Source organism: Balaenoptera ricei, chromosome 21, assembly GCF_028023285.1.
Source record: "Balaenoptera ricei isolate mBalRic1 chromosome 21, mBalRic1.hap2, whole genome shotgun sequence".
NCBI lineage: Eukaryota > Metazoa > Chordata > Mammalia > Artiodactyla > Balaenopteridae > Balaenoptera > Balaenoptera ricei.
Genome location: NC_082659.1, coordinates 30,594,338 through 30,613,696, shown reverse-complemented (window position 1 = coordinate 30,613,696; position 19,359 = coordinate 30,594,338). Strand labels below are relative to the sequence as shown.

At 37.9% G+C, this 19,359-nt stretch overlaps 1 protein-coding gene across 1 annotated transcript in view; it reads right to left on the bottom strand.

The window, feature by feature from the left end:
• The window catches only part of ZMAT4 (zinc finger matrin-type 4), a 345,324-nt gene that overhangs the window by 31,902 nt on the left and 294,063 nt on the right, over window positions 1–19,359 (bottom strand). Inside the window, exon 6 of the mRNA XM_059909471.1 lies at window positions 6,056–6,152. Coding sequence (XP_059765454.1) covers window positions 6,056–6,152 — 97 coding nt within the window. The remainder of the gene's footprint in view (window positions 1–6,055; window positions 6,153–19,359) is intronic.

Here is a 19,359-nt window from a genome sequence, read left to right as displayed (position 1 = left end):
CACCTAAAGCTAACTCCATGTTGTATGTAAACTATAGTTTAATAAATAAATTTTAAAAAACAGGGCTAAATAGAGAATGCCCTTTGACCCACAGGCCCTGCCTCATCCCCATCCTTGTGCTGCATGAGGCACCCTATTTACAGTGCCTAGGATGCAAATCTAGCCCTTTGGCTAGAAAGACTTGGTGATATTCCACAAGCTCCACTTCCTGCAGGAGCTCTTTTGCCTTGGATTCTAGATTTTGCCCTTTATTCCAAGCCTTTTCAAGCAGCTTATGAATAATTATCAGCTGAAGAGAAATAACTTGACCCTCTTTGGGAAAGGACGGCTCTGTTTTCAACACTGTCTTATGCCCTGCCCGTCTCAGAACTCAGAACCAAAGTCCCAACCCCTTAGGTTATTGAAATTCTTGGTTAATGTCAGTAAATCACATTGAAAATTCTACCAAAAAAAATTCTATACTTTTAGCCTTCGAAGAAGTCCATGCCTTGATTTGGTTTTTGTTTGCTTGTTTCCAAAGAGAACATCTTCTTGGTATATTAAGCTATTTTTATTTATTATAAGTACAGAAGCTTCTTCATGTTGAGCATCTCTTGCAAAAATATTTATTTTATTATTATTATTTATTATTCCACCCTCCTCCCCCCCACACACAACTAACTATTATCCTGAATGCAGGAACTGAATTCCAAGGTATTTAAAGCAAATATATTCTAGCTCTGAAAATTAGACTGAACATCCACTCAATCACTTCACAAATAAATGAATATAATGGGGAAATGGATAATATGAAGGCTTTGTCTGGAGGATTCATACTAATTGGGAAAAATTGCAGAAAAAGCAATGGATATCACCACTTCAGGCTTCTTCTCAAAGGAAGCAGCACATATAGAAATTACTACTAACTTTTGGTCAGTCTGATTTATTCTTTTAAACACTTGTACCTCATTTTCAACCAAGTGAAATATCAAAGTAAGTAATGACAAATTTTATAACCTTTAATTCTAGGTAATACAATGTCCTGAGGCTTGAAGTGTTCCCTAAACTCAGATTTAAGTACATTATGGGGGAATTGTTCATTAGTCTATGGTATGTACTCATCTGCCTTTAAATTTCATTTTAAACATTTGTACTGATTGACAGACTAGATCCCCCGGAAATGCTGAAAAATCTACCAATAGGTAATTGCTTTATATGCCAGTGTGATCATTTGCATTTCGAAACCTTTACTCTCATTAGCTATTGAATATTTCTCTTGCAATTTAACCATGGAGCAAAATTCGACAGTCATTTTGCTGTTTATGACATTTGCCAAAAAAAAAGAAAAAGTCTTTTTACTACTACTAAAGAACAATGTAATAATAATAGTATTATTTAAGTACTGTTATAACAGAGTAAAGGTTGCCAGTAACCTGACTTCTGTTCTTGACTCTGCTGACCAATTTTTTGGGGGACCTTGGACAAGTCACTGAACTTCTCTGAGACTCAATTTTCTAACCTATAAAGTGGAGCCTCTGGTCAATTACAGGGCTGCTGTGTGTATTAGATGTAACACTTCCAAAGCATTTTAGTCTGTGGCTGTGTCCCAGTCTCAGACAAGTCCCACTTTGGTTATCAGTGGTGGCGTCATCATCATCACCATCTTCTCCACCCGCATCCCTATGACCATCATCATTGTCATTATTGGGATTGGCATTGTAAGCAGTTGCCCAGAAAATACGACTGAAGGATTACTTATGGAACAAGGCATGTAGGTTTCACACTATATTAATTTCCTAGGGCTGCCCTTAAAAAAGTACCCAAAACTGAGTGTCTTCAAACAACAGAAATTTATTCTCTCAAGGTTCTAGAAGATGAAAGTCTGGAATCAAGGAGTCAGCAGGGCTCACTCCCTCCAAAAGCTCTGGAGGAGATTCCTTCTTGCCTCCTCCAGACGCTGCTGGCTCCTGGTGTTCCTTGGCTTGAGGAAACAGAACCCCAATCTCTGCATCTGTCTTCACGGGGCTACCTTCTCCGTGTGTTCGAATCTCCCTTTCCTTTCTCTCATAAAGACACCATAAATCATTCTCATAAATCCAGAAAGATTTCATCTTGAGATTCTTAACTTTTACATCTGCAAAGACCCTATTTACAAATAAGGTCATATTCTGATGTTCTGGGTGGACATAATTGGGGCAGGGGAGGGTCACTGCTAACTTCAATAAATGCTCAAGGCTGACTGGGACATGTTTTAGGAAAAATTTTACGTCTGAATTCAGGATTCGTAGAAAAGAATACCAGGATCATGAGCAAAGCATGGGAAGTGGAAGCATATTTGTTGTGTTCTTGTCATCATTAAACACTCATCTTTGAGGGAAGTGAGACTTAAAGAAGGTTTGTCAGTGCCCAGGGTCACTCAGTGGCAAAATTGCACTAGAAATAAAATTCAGTGTCCTTTCCACTACACAACTGAATCATCTCTGCTCATCTCAATGCTCCTCTAGAAATGACTGCAAAAATATAAATATAAGACCTTGAAAATTACTGACACTTTAATACTTATGTTGACTTAGTCAGATTAGAACAGTTAAGAACCACTTGGCTGACTTCCATCACACTAAACTTCCACCTGAGAACAAAATAAAAACTGGATACAATTTAAAGGAAAAACTTTTAAAAGCCTTGAAGAGTTGCTGTAGTTGATGTTGGTATACTTCAAGGAAAATACTACTAGTAACAAAGAAGGATATTTCATGATGGCAAAAAGTGATTAAAAAAAAAAAAGGGCCCTTACAATAAGAATACATTAAAAATCCCTAAATTTGTAAGCATCTAATAATATAACTTTAAATATATAAAACAAAAAAGAAAAGATAGAATTAAGAAGACACATAGGCAAATCATATGTACAGTTGGAGGTTTTTAATTATGTCTGCTTCTCATGGATATAAAAAGCAGACAAAAAAATCAGTAAGAATATACTGATTTGAACAAGATTAAGAAACGTGGCCTAATTGATAGATAGGACCATTTATTTATATTTATATTTATATATATTCTTTTTCAGATTCTTTTTCCTTATAGGACCTATACTTTTATATTAAGAAGCCAGGGGAAAATGCAAATTAAATCCAAAGGAAGTAGAAAGAAGGAAATAATATTTTAAATGTCATAAAATAACTGTACATAAAGAAAATCAACAAATCCCCAACATTTGTTCATCAAAAAAAAAAACAACTAATAAAGATTGATAAACTTCTAACAAGAAAAGTGATCAAAAAAAAAAAAAAAAAAAAGGAAGAGACACAAATAACAGTGTCTGGAAAGAAAAATATTCCACAAGCATTAAAAATAAAATTAGGGGATAAAATGAACAATTTTAAACCAATATATTTTAAAATGTAAATGAAATGGACAAATTAATTGAAAGAAAGCTTATTTAAGCTGATATAAGAATAGAAGATATGAACAATGCTGTATTAAAGAAACTAAATTTCTAAGAAAAATACTCCCATAGCATAAATTTTTAGGCCTAGATGGCTTCACTAATGAATTCTTCCTTGTATTTAAGGTAAGAAATAGCAGCAGTCTACCACAAACTCATTCAGGGATTAGAAATAGAATCTGTTTATTGAGGCCCTCACACACTTGAAACCAAACCTAATAAGGATATTACAAGAAAATTATGGAACGGTCTGTCTCGTAAACAAAGACAGACTCATATACACACCCAGGATACTCAAATCTGGTATAAGGACAGATGAAATGGCCTGCGGGACAGAGCTATGACAATTATTTTCTTCAAGGTTTCTTCAACCTTGTGCTTTTGTGGTTTAAAAAAAAAAGCAAACTGTCTTGTTTATTGGAAAGAAGGCAGCACAGCAGGAGACGTACCCTTCTGAAGTCACGTATACTTATTAAATTACACCAGGGAAGCAATGCCCTTTTTCAAAATTCATCATAGGACTCTCTACTGGCAGCCCCTGCAGTCCTGTGTCCAAAGCCTGTCTGTGGCGGCTGAGTGACACGAATTAATTAAAAGCAAGAGTCAGATGCTGCTGGGTCCAGTCCTGGTTCTGCCATTTTTTTGGCAAGGTGGTGTTGTGAAAGTTACTTCGCCTCTCTGAGCCTTAGTTTCTCAGATCAAATAATGGGTCAGTAATATGTATCTCAAGGTAGTTAACGGGAATAAACAAGGTATTAGGTGTGACTATGCCTGGTACAAATTCTGTCACGTGAAGTTTTACAGGTACACATAGAGAGGTAGGTATTTTCCTGAAGCTGGAGACGCTATCTATCTGCATCAGTTATTGACATGATTCTTGTCACCTAAAGTCACTGCTGTCTACCTTTTTCTATTTATGAAGAGCAATAAATACATGCCCCTAAAAGATGATCATTTACTGTTGCAGCTCCTTGTAAGGTGTCTGTGCGTACGTCAGATGCATGCTCGTTAGAATGCATATGGTATGGCTCACAATGTGAGAGTCAGAGAGATGCTGGAGGGACCGTTTTGGGGGTTGGGGCAGCAGCTCCCAATAATCAATACAAGTGCTCTAGGTGCTCAGTATCAGAGACAGTCTTGTTTCTGAAGAACCTCCTTGATAAAAGCCCTTTGGGGGTGGATCAGAGTAAAGCAAGTGATGAAAGCAGCTTTGACTCACCGAACCACACTATATTGAGGAAAAACTGAGAGTCAGTGGGAACTCTGGGCTTAAACTCCTCCCCTGAAACCAGAAACCCCTGTGAATCTATGTCTTTGCAGTATCTTTGCCAAGAAATTTCCCTGCCTGGAATGTACCTTCCTATCCGTGCTTGGAAAATCGTTACGCATCTTTTCTTCTTTTTTTTTTTTTGGACATATTTATTGGAGTATAATTGCTTTACTGTGTTGTGTTAGTTTCTGCTGTCGTTACTCATCTTTTAAAAATCACAGATTCACTCCATCAGGAATGGTCATGAAGCTCTTAATACGTATCAAGTGTTGTGCTGGGGGCTGGGTGATAATGGAAAACAAAATCAGACCCTGACTTCATCCTTAAGAGCTCAGCCTCTGCACTGATGTCGCTGGAAAGCTTCCCCTCGATGCTCCCGTCCTGGTCCTCAAAGATCGGGGTGCCCACATTATGGTAACAGAGAACAATCTATTTGTTTACATGATTGATTCCCCAGCCTGGCAGGGAGCTCCGCAAGAGGAAGGCCTAAATCCATTCATCTTTTCTTCCCCAAGGCACACTCGGGGTCTGGCACACAGTGGGCGCTCCATAAACCTTTGTTAAATGAATCATTCATTATTTATGAGGCCCTGATACAGTCGAATCTGCTCAATGATTCTGCTAATGAATATGAGAGAAATGAAAACAATTATATTCAGGAAAATTACATATTTTTGAGATATTCTTTGTTTTTTCCTATTTTATTAGATTTTATTAGCAGTCCTAGCAGCTACTTTAAAAATACCTAAAAGCTAATGTCATCGGTTTTCTAAAAAGATGAGCAGTATAAATACAGGGGAAATGATGCCTGATTAGACTTTTCTGGTTTAAAATCATGAGAATTTGGGGGAGGGGGAATGGAATGAGCTTCCATTGAATTGAAAATAGCTATGTATGTGAATGACTTAAAATTCCAGGGGATTTGTTAGGTTTCCAGACTAAGCAACAATATGCTTCTAGAAATAGAAAGTGGTCGAAGACATTCACAGAATTAGACTTCACAACACGGAGGTCTGGACCATCCTCCAAGTAGAGACTACATTGCTTATTTAAAAACACTTAATATAGATCTAAAAGTTTCCTGAAGTTCATACAAATGTGCTGACTAGCCTTGAAAAGAAGGAAAAAATGAAAAAAAAAATATTGTCATTACTGTGTCCAAAAAAGGCAAGAAGTCATTCTTCAAGCAGCGCTAGGCAGACTCTGGAGGCTTGAGCAGCATAAATATCAAGGGAACCTTGGAGATAAGAGATACAGTTTTCATCTACTTATTTTGAAATAAGTAAAGTGGTTAGCCTTTATTCATCATGCTAAAAGTTACATACAAAAGGACTGAAGAGTGAAAGCATGAAAGTACCTACTTGGTCTGATGTTTAGATCCTTTCAGATGGGCATGATACTGTTCTATTGAGTTTAGAGAGACACTGCAGATGGTACATCTGTAATTGCGCCTCAGACCTGTGGATGACAGACACACAGACCTGGTTAGCTGCATCCTTGTCTTCAACCACCTGAACGAATACTACATCTCCAAAAGGTCAGGGACAGAGTCTCTTAGAAGCCATCTGGTCTACCCCACCAATAACACTTCAATCCTTCCTTCCAAGAGCCCAGCCGACAGGTTCCTCAGAAGAAGTATGACTGTGAATACTTTGGAAGCCGCCTGCCCCCTTGCTGGATGACTGAAATTATTAGAACATACTTCTTTGAGGTAAAATGCTTCCGGATACGTCGTAACCCAAACAAAGAAGCGCTCCGTAACCCAAACAAAGAAGCAATCTATTTTTTCCTTACGGCAGAGAGACATGTAAGCTGTCATTTCTGCAGTGAAACTTGAGACTCCAGAGAAAATCTCGGTCTCAATTCCTCTTCCACCTCTATTCCAAGGACCGAATCAGAAATTCAAGTTTAGATATCATTCATCTGAGCTCTTCTCCCAAGACCATCTTATAAAATGTAAATACCCAGGAGGAGGATGGTGTCTTAATTTAACCCACATATAAACTTACTTTCCACCAGAGAGTTGAAAAGAAAGTTATTGACTGTTTACCCATTTCATTCATTCATTAATAGTCAACTTTGGACCAGGCACTAGGGATTCCAGGATGAATAAGATGCTCTTTGTTTCCAAGGAGTTTAGTGAAAACCTTTACTCCTCTGTCGCTCCTCATCTAGAGTCAGATGTGTTTGAAAGAAGCATCAACCAAACAACTTCCACAGCTCATATTCCTGCTATGTCCCATCAGAGTGGAGAGGAAAAGTAGATTCAGGGTCATGGTCTGAGACTTTGGATTTTAAATCCTGGCTCCAAATATTCCTCATTGTGTAATGTAGGGGAAGCCACATAATATCCCCCTGGCCTCAGTTTCTTCATTTACAAGATGAAGACGAGTCCATCCACATCACAAGGTTTTATAAGAATTAAGTGAATAAGTCTATTCAAATGCTTAGCAACTGAGACTTGTTGTTCTTAATTTTGCTCCAAAATTCCATATCTTCCCATTGTCAAAGCCAGGATAGTAAACAGCTATAGCATTTTTTCCCCCCTGATGAATGCATAGTATTTTCTTTCTAAGACACAAAAATCATTCTTATTTTCCTCAAAAGAAAATAATGCACAGTGTTGGGAAGAATTTTGTAACCTGCTATCTGGGTGACTTGACACAAATTATTTGACTTCTCTGAACTTCTGTTTCCTTATAGGATTGTGGGAAGGACTGAGTAAGATAAGGCATGTATGAAGGAGCGTCTGGTATACAACAAGTGATAAACATAAACTAGCTGGTATTATGATTGCAAAGAGATATTACAAGGGAATCTTTATTTCCCAGTATCTTGGAGGAAGCCCCCTGTTGAAGCTCTAAGACACAGATGCTAGCTACACCCCCATGACTAAAGTGGAGTGTGAGAGCCCCAGTTCAGCGCATCCAACAGAAGTGGTCAAGAGCCATTTTCCAACTAAAGCTGATCCCTCACCACCAGTCTGAAAAAGAGATTGGAGAAGAAAGAAAGGAATAGGGAATTTCTTAAAAGGAGCTCTATCATACTATGAGTTTGGCTTAACCCTCTTCCATGTGAGATGGGGGATTCCTTCGGTCTCACCTCGAACCCATGGGAAAAGGATTCAGTGGAACTACTCAGAGAGCTTGAGGAATGCCTTATTGTCCTTGGAGCCCAGTGTCCTGGACTCGACAACACTGGCAAGATCCAAAGTCTGGAGCCTGTGTCTACTTAGCTACTCTGATGGCGAAGTAAGAGAGGTGGAAGGACTGGGCCTGACCTGTATTCTCAGAGCTTGTCAGAGCAAACGATGTGAAGTTTCCCACAGACCACGTGTGTGCCGTGTATGAACGGTGGGGGCAATGTGACCTCAGCGGAAGGATGCTAGCAGGGTTCAACTGGATATCTAGGGCCTTAAAGTGACCCCAGAGGAGGTACATAGCCTATGGGCTAAGTATCAAGTAATGCTGAGTTCCTGAAAAAGCCATGAAATCACCCCATGAGAAAGAGTCAGGCAGTGTCTATGCGAGTTTTGTATAGGTATCTATCAAATAAACCTTTATCTCCCTCGCCTTTCTAACCTGATACCCTGCATCCCTCAGCCCTGGAGGAACCTGAGGCAGAGGTAAAGGAAGAAAAGCAAAAGCCACAGGCTGAGAGGAAGAGAAGAGCCTATGCACCCTTTTCCCATGGCAAATAGGCCGCCCAAGCAGAACTGAGCTAAGGGAGGGGGAAAACTCACTTCCAATAAAGTTTGGAGCTGTTTAAAAATTATTTTTCTACCCTGTGTGAACTAAGAATGTCACCTGCCATTTCAGTAGACAAAGGAGTCATCAGCCACTGCAGGCGCTCCTGGCAGTGGGGCTCCCTGAGGGGATTCAGGATGGAGAAAAACAGGATATTGGCCCGAGATAGTTAAGATGCATATCAAAGGAATGACTTCAGTGAGCCCAAGACTCTTGCCATACATAGAAAAGCGCTAAAATCATTAACTTGAAATGTTTTGTTCTTATGATTAGCAGTAATCTTGTGATGTTTGAACACATGTTTTTTTTTCTCAGCAAAAACTCCTATGTATCCTGGCTTCTCCCTTACCTTTTTGGAACACTCCCTCAGAGCTATCTGAAAGGCTGTATCCCAGGCTAAAGTCCTCAGTAAGTTCACTGAATAAAGCATAATTCTCAACCTTGAACCTGTGCAGTTTTTTTCAGTAGATTAAAAGCTACTGAAAAAAACTTGGATATATCAGTTAAGGACATAGAATTTTGTGTATTTAAGAATGAAAGTAAAGAACTCTTTACTAGTTAAAAGTGAGCGAAAATTCATGACACTTACCCTAGTTTTTACCCAAGGGGTAGGAAAAAATTAACCCCACAGAGATGGCATGAAGGGGCAGTGGATGGCAAGAACAAAGTTACTTCTGATTACATCCAATGAATCCTGCTTGCTGAATATTGCAGTGCCATCAGAATTGCTCTTATGTAGATAACGTGACAAAGGGCAGAACTTCCTGTGGACTTTCAAATTCCTATAGCCCAATGCACGTTTCTGAGAAACCTGTTAGACATGACAGGATAAGTTGGTTTGGTCAGCGTAAGGACGAACTTATTTTGTTTTAGTTTCAAGTACATGATAATCGGACACTGACTGACCTAATTGCTCAATTAAGAGTCAATTCAGTTACGGGAAAAAAGCAATGAGACCACAGGATCTTCTTGGTGAGCAATCTGAGGGACTCAAAATTTTTCAGGCACAAATTGACAGTTCACAGACAAAAGAGACAACTCTTGTCTCTCTATTCCCTCAAGCAGTGACTCCCAAACGTCCCAGGGCATCCTCTGGGGATGGTGCTCAAATGCAGATTCCCAGGCCCAGCATCTGCAGGTTCTGATTCTATAAGCCTTGGATGGGGCCTGGGAACCTACAAGAAGTTTCAGACTTGTAACCCTCACCTCCAACACACATACACACCCACCTTACAGAGTACCGCCCTCTAGTGCCATGGTCCTTTTGTTAACTTGAACTTGTCAGAACAATACTGGGTCTTAAAGAAAAAAGTTACAAAGAAGAGCTGTGCTTCCAAGGCTCTTCCATTTCACTCGCAGGTGTGCATGACTCAGGAAGATTACCATAGTCCCCAAGCCCAGAGGCAATAAGTTATCACAACCTACATGTGAGTTGTTTGAATGCTTATCTGGGGCTGAGCCATTCTCCTCTGTTATGCACAGAACATGAAAGCTAGCTTCAGCCTTCCTACCTCCAGAGTTGTCCATCAGTCTTGTCATAATAAACGGTAACCAGTATTTATATGGGTCCTCTTCACACTGCAGACTCATCAAAGGTCTCCTCATAACAAACGGAGGTTGAGCATGGCAACAGGCATAAATATTTATGTTTAAAAGTGGGCGTTTCTAAGACCACCAACAAATCTAAAAACTATTCTGATCTGTTGCTTTTCCATTACAGTTCTCCTGCTCTGCAGCCAAACAGAAGCGTGGGCAGGAAATATTTGGCACGTTATTGTGCTGCAACCTGCAGGGAGCATAAACTAGGAAGGCAGTGCATATAAACAAAAAAAAAAAGAACAAAGGCAGAGAAGGGGCAGAGGAGTCCTCCTCCACACGTGACACAGTGTCCTTGGTGGGAACCTAGGGCTTTATTAATGCTGAGTTGAAATCCTAATGACTTTGGAATTACACAGCTCCTTTTTCCACAGAGAAATAGAGAACCTTATTAAACAAAAATGCTAACTTTCTCATTCAATTCATTTTCAATGCAATACCATTTTATGAGTATCCCGAAACGTCTGCAGACGTAAAGGTTATTTCTGCAGAATTGCCAGTGTGTGTTCAGAAATATCGTCCCTGCCTGCAAGGACCTGACAATCCAGCTGGAGAGGGAAGATATGTATAGAAACAGCAATGGTACAAGGTCAATCACAAAAAGTACCACAGTCAGGATGAAGTGGAATGCTAGGGGAATGAGAGGAGGAGATTGTTTCCAACTCAGAGAATCTGGAAAAGTTTCTTGAAGATGCTTCACTTTTGCATTTATATTCCCTAGCACAGTGTGTAAAACAGATGGTCCTGGAGAGTTTAGCAGTGTGACTACTCAATGTGTCTTTTCAATTCTAGCAAAGCTAGACTTCAGATGCCCCTGTAACTTCAGTTGCATCCATTCTACATTAGAGAAACATCACTGTGCCTTTATCATGATGCCAGGTATTTTGCCAAATGCCAAGAATGTAGGAGAATATAAAATAAATTTTCATACGGAGCTACTCAGGTAGAAAGACAAGAAGCAAGGAAACAAATAAAAACATTGTGGAAGTATTGCACAAGATGTGAAGAGGAAAATGAGAAAGTCACAGAGAAGAAGGCTGGTTTTGGATAGCATGGTCAACAGAGATCTCTGAGAAGCGTGAAATGAAACCAGAGAGATGAGAATTAGCCTGTGACATGAGGAACTGGTTAAAGAGTTGTCCAGGGAGAGAAAAGAGCAAACAGAGAGACCAGGGTGAAGTGGACTTGGATCCTTTAAGGAAGAAACTGTCGTGAAACAAGCAAACGAACAAAACAAAACAATCAGAATTCTATATCCAGCAAAAATATCCTTCAAACTTTCAAGTGGAATAAGGACATTTTCAATAAACAAAAAGAACAATCTGCCAACAGACCTGTGCTAGAGAAATGCTTATAAAGTTCTTCAGGTGGAAGGCAAATGACACCAGATGTAAATTCAGATCTACAGGAAAAAATAAAGAACACCATAAATGATTAATATGTTGGTGTCTTTTTTATTGCTCTAAATTTATTTGAAGATAGAGAGCAATTTAAAGCAAAACTATAACACTGTGCCATGTATTGTGGTGCTTATACTGTATATAGATGTAAAATATGTGACAACAATAGCCCAAGAATGGGTAGGAGTTTGAGAGCTCATGATATTGTGTATAAAATCTAATTAATAAATAATAAATTTACCAATATTAACTCTAAATGACAGTGGTCATTTAAGGATGCATCCTAATCCCCTAGAAACAAATACGAAGATATAAACCTAAGGAGACTATAGAGAAAATGAAATAGGATAATAAAAATATTTGATAACCCAGAAGTGGAAGTTCCTATATGAATATCAGACAAAAGAGACTTCAAGACAAGAAATATTTCCAGAGATAAAGAGGATGTCTCGTAATAATACAGGGAGAAACTCATTAGGAGAACCTAGCAATTGTAAATCCAATTTAGCCAATAAAGCATAAAGAACAGGAAGCAAAAATTGATTGAACTACAGGCAGAAACAGACACCATAATTATAAGAGATTTAACACTCCCCTCTCAGTAAGAACAGAACAGTACGACAAAACAAATAGTATCTAAGTGAAACTATCAATCATATTGTACCAACTGATATTTATAGAGCAGTACACTCAACAAGTGGAGAATACACAATCTTTTTAAGTGTATATAGAAAGTAAACTAAGTTAGGGAATATGCTAAGCCATTGAAAATTCTTACTAAATTTCAAATATTTACATTTCGTACAGTGGTTTCTTTGACTACCACTGAAATTAATAAGAAATAAATATTAATAGCATTTATGAAAATACCTAAATACTTCCAAGTGACCTATTATCAAAGGGAAAAATCCAAAGGGAAATTAGAAAATATGTTGACCTGAATGATCATGAAAATACTACATATCAACAAGTTTATATTAATCAGTTTTTAAAGGAAAATATATAGCTTTATATTAGAAAGGATGAAGGGTTTAAAATCAATGGTCAAAGTTTAAATGCTATGAAAGTAGAAAAAGACAAGAAAATTAAAACAAAATCAGGTAGAAGGAAAGAAATAATAAAGAGAAGTCAATGAAATAAAAAACAGAGTACAGAAAAAATAACAAAACCAAAATCTGCTCTTAGAAAGGATTAATGCAAGTATTAACCGTTAGAAAGTTTCATGGAGGTTTAAAAAAAAGCAACAAATTACTAAAATAAAAGAATTGTATCTAATGCAGATACTACAGACAGTTTTAAAAGGATAATAAGAGAACATTATGAATAATTTTATGCCAATAAATTTGACAAAGTATATGAGATGGGCAAATGTCTTTAAGAATTCAACTTACCAAAACTAACACAAGATGAAACAGAAAATTAGGGTAGCTATTATGTATTAATGAAACTGAATTTATTGTCCAAGGTTTTCACACGAAGAAAGACCCAGAGGATTTCACCAGAGAGTTGGATCAAACATTAAAGAGTTGCAGAGTATCAACTTATACAAACTCTTTTAGCAAATAGATGAGAAAGAAACACTTCCACACTTGTTTTTGAGGTAAGATAACACTAATTTTTTTAAAAAATTGATAGAATATAAAAGAAAATAAAATTGCAAGCCAATATCTGTCATGAACATGACAGAAAAATCCTTTAAAAACTAGTAAGAATCACATTATAGATAAAGATATTTCTGTATGTATATGTATACATACAGACATATAACAGTTCCATCATAAACAAGTTTGTCTGTTACAGGAAGTAAGACTGGTTTAACATCTAAAAATCAAATTATATAATTCACTTTGTTAACAGACAAAATGAGAAAATAATGTAAGCTTAATAGATGCAGAAAAGAGCATTTGACAAATTTCAACATCCATTCATGTTCAAAATTCTCAGCCTACTAGAAAAGAACATCCTTAATTAATAATTAATAATAAAGAGCACTTATCAAAACCTACAGCTAATATTATATTAAGCGGTGAAATACTGAAGTTTCCTAAGACCAGGAAAAAACCAAGAATGTCTTTCTTATTTCTATTCAACACTGCACTGTAGATTCTAGGCAGTGCAATAGGAAAAGTAAAAGAAATGAAAGGCTTGCAGATTGGAAATGAAAAAGTAAAACTGTCTTTATTTGTAGAAGATATGATTGTTTATATAGAAGATCCTAAAGGATCTACAAAATAACTACTAGAATAAGTGAATTTAATAATGTCACAATACACAAGGCCAATAGAAAAAATTGCATGCTTGAAATAGCTGCAAACGACTGATAAATACATTTGTAAAAATACCATTGTAACAGTATCAGAAATATTTTAAAACACTTAGGGATGAATTTAATAAAAGATGTACAAGACTGAAAATTACAAAACATTGCTGAAAGAAATTAAGAGGAACCTAAATAGATACAGAGATATATACACCATACTCATCAATTAAAAGAATCAATACTTTTAAGATATCAGTTCTCCTATAGATTCAATGAAAACTCAATCAAAATTCCAGCAGTCTCTTCCAGAGGGTTTCACTGGAGAATTCTATCAAACACTAAAGGATTACAGAGATCAGTGGATTCTAAAATTTATGTGGAAATCAAAGTACCTAAAATAATTTTGAAAAAGAAAAAAGTTTGAGGACTCACACTTGAGGATTTCAAGATTTGCTTATGAAAGTCGATCAATCACAATAGTGTTACATAAGCATAAGAATGGACAAAATGCATCAAAGGAACAGAATAGAGAGCCCAGAACTAGACCACACCCAAAGAATCAATTGATTTTTTTCACTTTCATTGAGATACAATTGACCTACCACTCTGTATAAGTTTAAGTGTAAGGTATACCCCGTAATGACTTGACATACGTATACTGCTACATGATTATCACGATAAGTTTAGTTAATATCCATCATCTCAGATTAAAAAAAAGAAAAAAATTTTCTTTGTTATGAAAAATTTTAAGATCTACTCTTAGCAACTTTCAAATATATCATACAGCCCTGTTAACTATGGCCAGTATGTTGTACATTACATCCCCGGTACTTATTTATCTAATAACTGGAATTTTGTACCTTTTGACCACTTTCATTGATTTTCAACAAAGGTGTCAAGGCAATTCAATGGGGGAAAGAAAGCTTTTTCAGCAAATGGTGCTGGAATAACTGAATAAATGCATGAAATAAAAAAATGAACATCAACCTCTACCTCACAACACACATTAAAAGTAAGATTGATTACAGACTTAAATGTAAAAGCTAAAACTATAAAGCTTCTAGAAAAATACAGAGGAATACGTCTATGAACTTGGTATAGGCACACATTTCTTAGGAATTAAAACACGGTGAACATAAAAAAGAAAAAACGATAAATTGGATTTTACAAAAATCAAAAGCTCCTGCTTATAAAGAGACCCATCAAGAAAACCAAAAAAGTAAGCCACATCCTGGGAAAAAAATAATTGTAATTCATATATCTTGTTCAGGACTTCTGTCCAGAATATATAATTTACTCCTACAGATCAATAAATAAAAGACAAACAATCCAAGTTTTTCAAAGGACAAAATATTTGATCAGATATGTTATAAAAGAAAACATAAAAATGATTAATAAACACATGAAAAGATGCTCAACATCGTTTGTCACCAGGAAATGTAAATTAAAAGAACAATTAAACACCATCTCATACCCACTACAAGTACTAACATCAAATAAAACAACATAAATAACAACAACATAAATAACATTTGGTTATTTACCAAATGTAAATAACCACATAGAACAGCTGAAATTCACATACAGAAGAATGTAAAATGGGAAAACTGTCAGTTTCTTATAGATAGACTTACCCTATAACTCAGAAATTCTACTCCTAGACATTTACCCAAAAGGAACAAAAACTTAGGATTAAAAAAAGGCTTCTGCAAAAATGCTTATAGCAGCTTTATTCATAATAGGCGAAAACTCAAAATAATCTAAATGTTCATCAATGCAAGAATTGATAAGCAAATTATGACGTATTTATATAATGGAATAATATGTGGAAACCAGAAACCAAACCAAACCAAACCAAAACAAAACCTACTGATTTATGCAACAACATAAATAATTAGCATCAAAAACATAATGTGTAGGTAAAGAAGTCAGACAGAAAAGAGCACAACAGCACAGCTATGCTGTAATGATAGAATTCAGAGCAACGTTGCCTTCTGGGATGGGGAATGACTGGCAGAAGACACAAGAGAATTTTCCAGAGTAATGTAACTGTTCTATATCTTGGGATGGTAGTTACAGGGTATATTCATTTACCAAAAGTCATCAGATTATATACCCAAGATCTGCATATTTCATTTTATTAGAAAAAAAAGCCGGAAGGATGTGGTTCTAGACAGAAATCTCAGCAAACCTGAGACTTCAAGTTTACCCTCATTTACTCCCTACAACTTCTATTGTTTTACATTCCTAGAAAGTAAACTTTATATTCCTACTTATGCTTTGATAACCTTGTAACTCTCCAAGAAATGTTTGCACATGTTCTGTATTATAATGCTTGCTAAAGCTGGAAACATTTTAAAAGATGATTAATAATATGAAAGTCAAAAAAATAAAGTCTTTGGTTTTGAGTTCTTTCTTTCTCCTCTACTTCCTAAATATTCATGAATCAGACTGTCTAGTAAATGGATGTGTCATCTTCCGGTATAAAAAATCATTATCTAGGACTTCCCTGGTGGCACAGTGGTGGTTAAGAATCCGCCTGCCAATGCAGGGGACACGGGTTCGAGCCTTGGTCCGGGGAGATCCCACACGCCGCAGAGCAACTAAACCCGGGTGCCACAACTACTGAGCCTGCACTCTAGAGCCCGCGAGCCACAACTACTGAGCCCGTGTGCCACAAGTACTGAAGCCCACGTGCCTAGAGCCCGTGCTCCACAACAAGAGAAGCCACCGCAATGAGAAGCCCGTACATCGCAATGAAGAGTAGCCCCCGTTCGCCACAACTAGAGAAAGCCCGCGTGCAGCAATGAAGACCCAACGCAGCCAAAAATAAATAAATAAAATAAATACAATTATAAAAAAAAAATCATAGCTAATCCTTATCTTATATATGCCATATAGAAGCATTGTTGTGCTTACTTTACCCATCTACTCATTTACTCTTGGCAACATTCTAGGAGCAGACACGACCGTTATCCTTCTTTAGCATATGAGGAAATTGAGGTACAGAGACTTAGTCAAAATCACAGAGCTAGGTGGAGACACAGCTGGGTTTGAACCCATCCCTCCTGCTCAGGCTGCTCCTCACACCATGCACGTGGCCCTCCTGGGACAGGAGGAATAGAGTCACAGAAATACGTAAGGCTCTTTAGAGCTCATCTGGTCCAGGAGTTCCCACACTGGTGACTAGAGAATCAGGTGGGAGTTATTAACGACACAAATCCCAGGCCTCACCCCAGGTGACTGTGATTCAGTACATCTAGAGTAGGACCTGGAAATCTACATTTTGGAAAGCTCCCCAGGGGGCAAGTTTTAGAGAAACCATTGGTCTAGTCCAAAACCCCATGGGCGTCGCATGAAGGTTTACAAGCAGAATGGTTTGTGTCTGCTTGCATTTAGAGGCTGTCCTTTTTCAAACACCCACTGTCCTGAATTCTGCTTTGTGCACAAGTTTATTCCCATCTCTTCAAATACATCAAATACTTGAGGAAAGTTATCACATCCCCTAAGGCTCTGTTTACCAGGCTGAAAGTCCATTGACACTTTGACAGTGTTCTTCACTAAAATATAGGTTCAAGTTCCCCATATCATCTCTTATTACCTTATGGATGGCATTTCCTCTTTGTTGATGACATTCTTAAACTATGACCCTCGAACTGAAGGCCAAGCCCCTGGTGTGGTTTCATCGGTACAAAGCAGAGCAAGACTTTCACAGCTCTCGTGCACCATTAATTCTATCAATACCTTTAAAGCTTTAAGTATGTATGTGTGTCTGACAACCCTGACCCTGACCCACGGTAATCTATACTCATAATGAACCTACTAGCAATCAGTTCTAAGTTTTTTGCACCCAGATTTCTGCTAAGCCAAATCTTCATTTCCTCTACTTTTTATACTGTTTATCCCCATTAAGTTCTAGCTCAATGAATTCCGCCTATTCCTTTAGGGAATATAGCTGCAAATACAATGCAGCTCATGTATCCATTTCGATTAGTTAGGAAGGAGTGGCAGCCAGAGTACTATGAGAAGATGATGAGCCCTCATTCCAGATGATAGTGAAAGACGGCCACCATCTATTAGCCAGTCTGCCATTGGCCAGTGGTGTACTTGGCTGTCGGTGAGATTCCAGCTCCAGCATATCAACATCAATCGTAGAAAAGTCAGGACAAGCAATGTTCTGGTAAACCGGGGAGTCACTGACATATAGGTGGTAGTTAAAGCTGTAGGGCTGGTGAGATCATCTATGGAGACAATGTAGGTAAAGAGAAGAGAGTGGAGGAGGGTAGAGGAGCAGTTAGTACCCCCTGATATCAGAGATGCTCACCGTCATGCATGGGGTGGAGCCAGACCCACGGGCATCTCTGGCTCCCATCGGACCTCCACCTTTCAGGTTGCTGAATCCTAGGCAGGATGTGGACGTGGGAACACAGTGCAAAGCCCCAGCCTATCCTGCAGGTCACCCACATCAGACACAGCCTCCAGTTTGAGTTTGCACTCGTGGGTTCCAGTTTGTCTTTGCTCTTCCCTACTTCACGGCCACCTTTCCTTCCTGACTGCCGGCCCTACTGACTTCAGGCCCAAGACTAGATGCAGAAGGAACAGCAGAAGAAAAGACTGTCTTTCCAGTTCCCATAATCCTTACAATAAGTTCCTCATTCTGTATCAGTCTTGGTGGTTGTACTCCTCTGGTCAAACCCCGACTGATAGAGGGGTTAGCAAGGAACCAGAGAGAAGAAAGCTCTGCTAGAAGGATGAAGGAGACATTATTATCATATTTAATCCTCAAGACCACTTTATGAACATTATTAGCCCATTTTCCAGATAAGAAAACCATGGTTCAAAGACAACAAAGTCATAGAACTAGCAAGTCGACAAGGAGACCTGAATCTACTTATTTCTGAATTCAACACTAGTGACCTTAATAACGACACTAGGCCTTTTAAAAGAAACAGAGGAGTGAAGGAAGAAAAGCAGAAGAATCCTGTTTAAAAAAAACAACAACTTAATTTGAAAATAATGCATAAAATAGACAAAGCACAGTTGCTCTAGTTGAAAGGGGGGTTAGGGTTTTCAAACAGCAGTGAGACCATCAAACTCCAAGCATAGCACTTAGGGTACCCCTAGTTAGGGACCCTGGGCTTTGTGGAGAAGAATTTGAAAATCACAGGATTTTATCATGCCACCCATCATAGGATAACACGAGGAGCGTTGCCATGTCCGATCTTAGACTTGCGCTGTGGAGTATCTCTTCCCTGTGAGTGTCAGCTAAGGAAACCTCCTAGGATCAGGGCTGGCTGCAGTACCGGATAAAGAAGAGCAGTATTACTCCACACAAGAATCATTATGACCTTCAGAACATTTAAATGCTTAATCTTTTGAATTCATCCCACTGCTTGCTGGCACAGACTGCAAGATATCTGACAGTCAATTAAACAAAGAACACACATTTCCTAAAACAATTCTTTCTCTATTTAAATAGTATTTATGTGAAGCCTTGAAAATGGAATCAGGAAGCAAATGGCTTTACATCTTCATAAGCTCTTTCCAAACAAACAAAACCTAAAGCTATGGGCTAAATGTATTCCCCATAATTAAAAGACAATTTTAGCCATGTTGGATGCCTGACCCAAGAAAGGACTAGAAAATTGTCACCCTACTGTGAA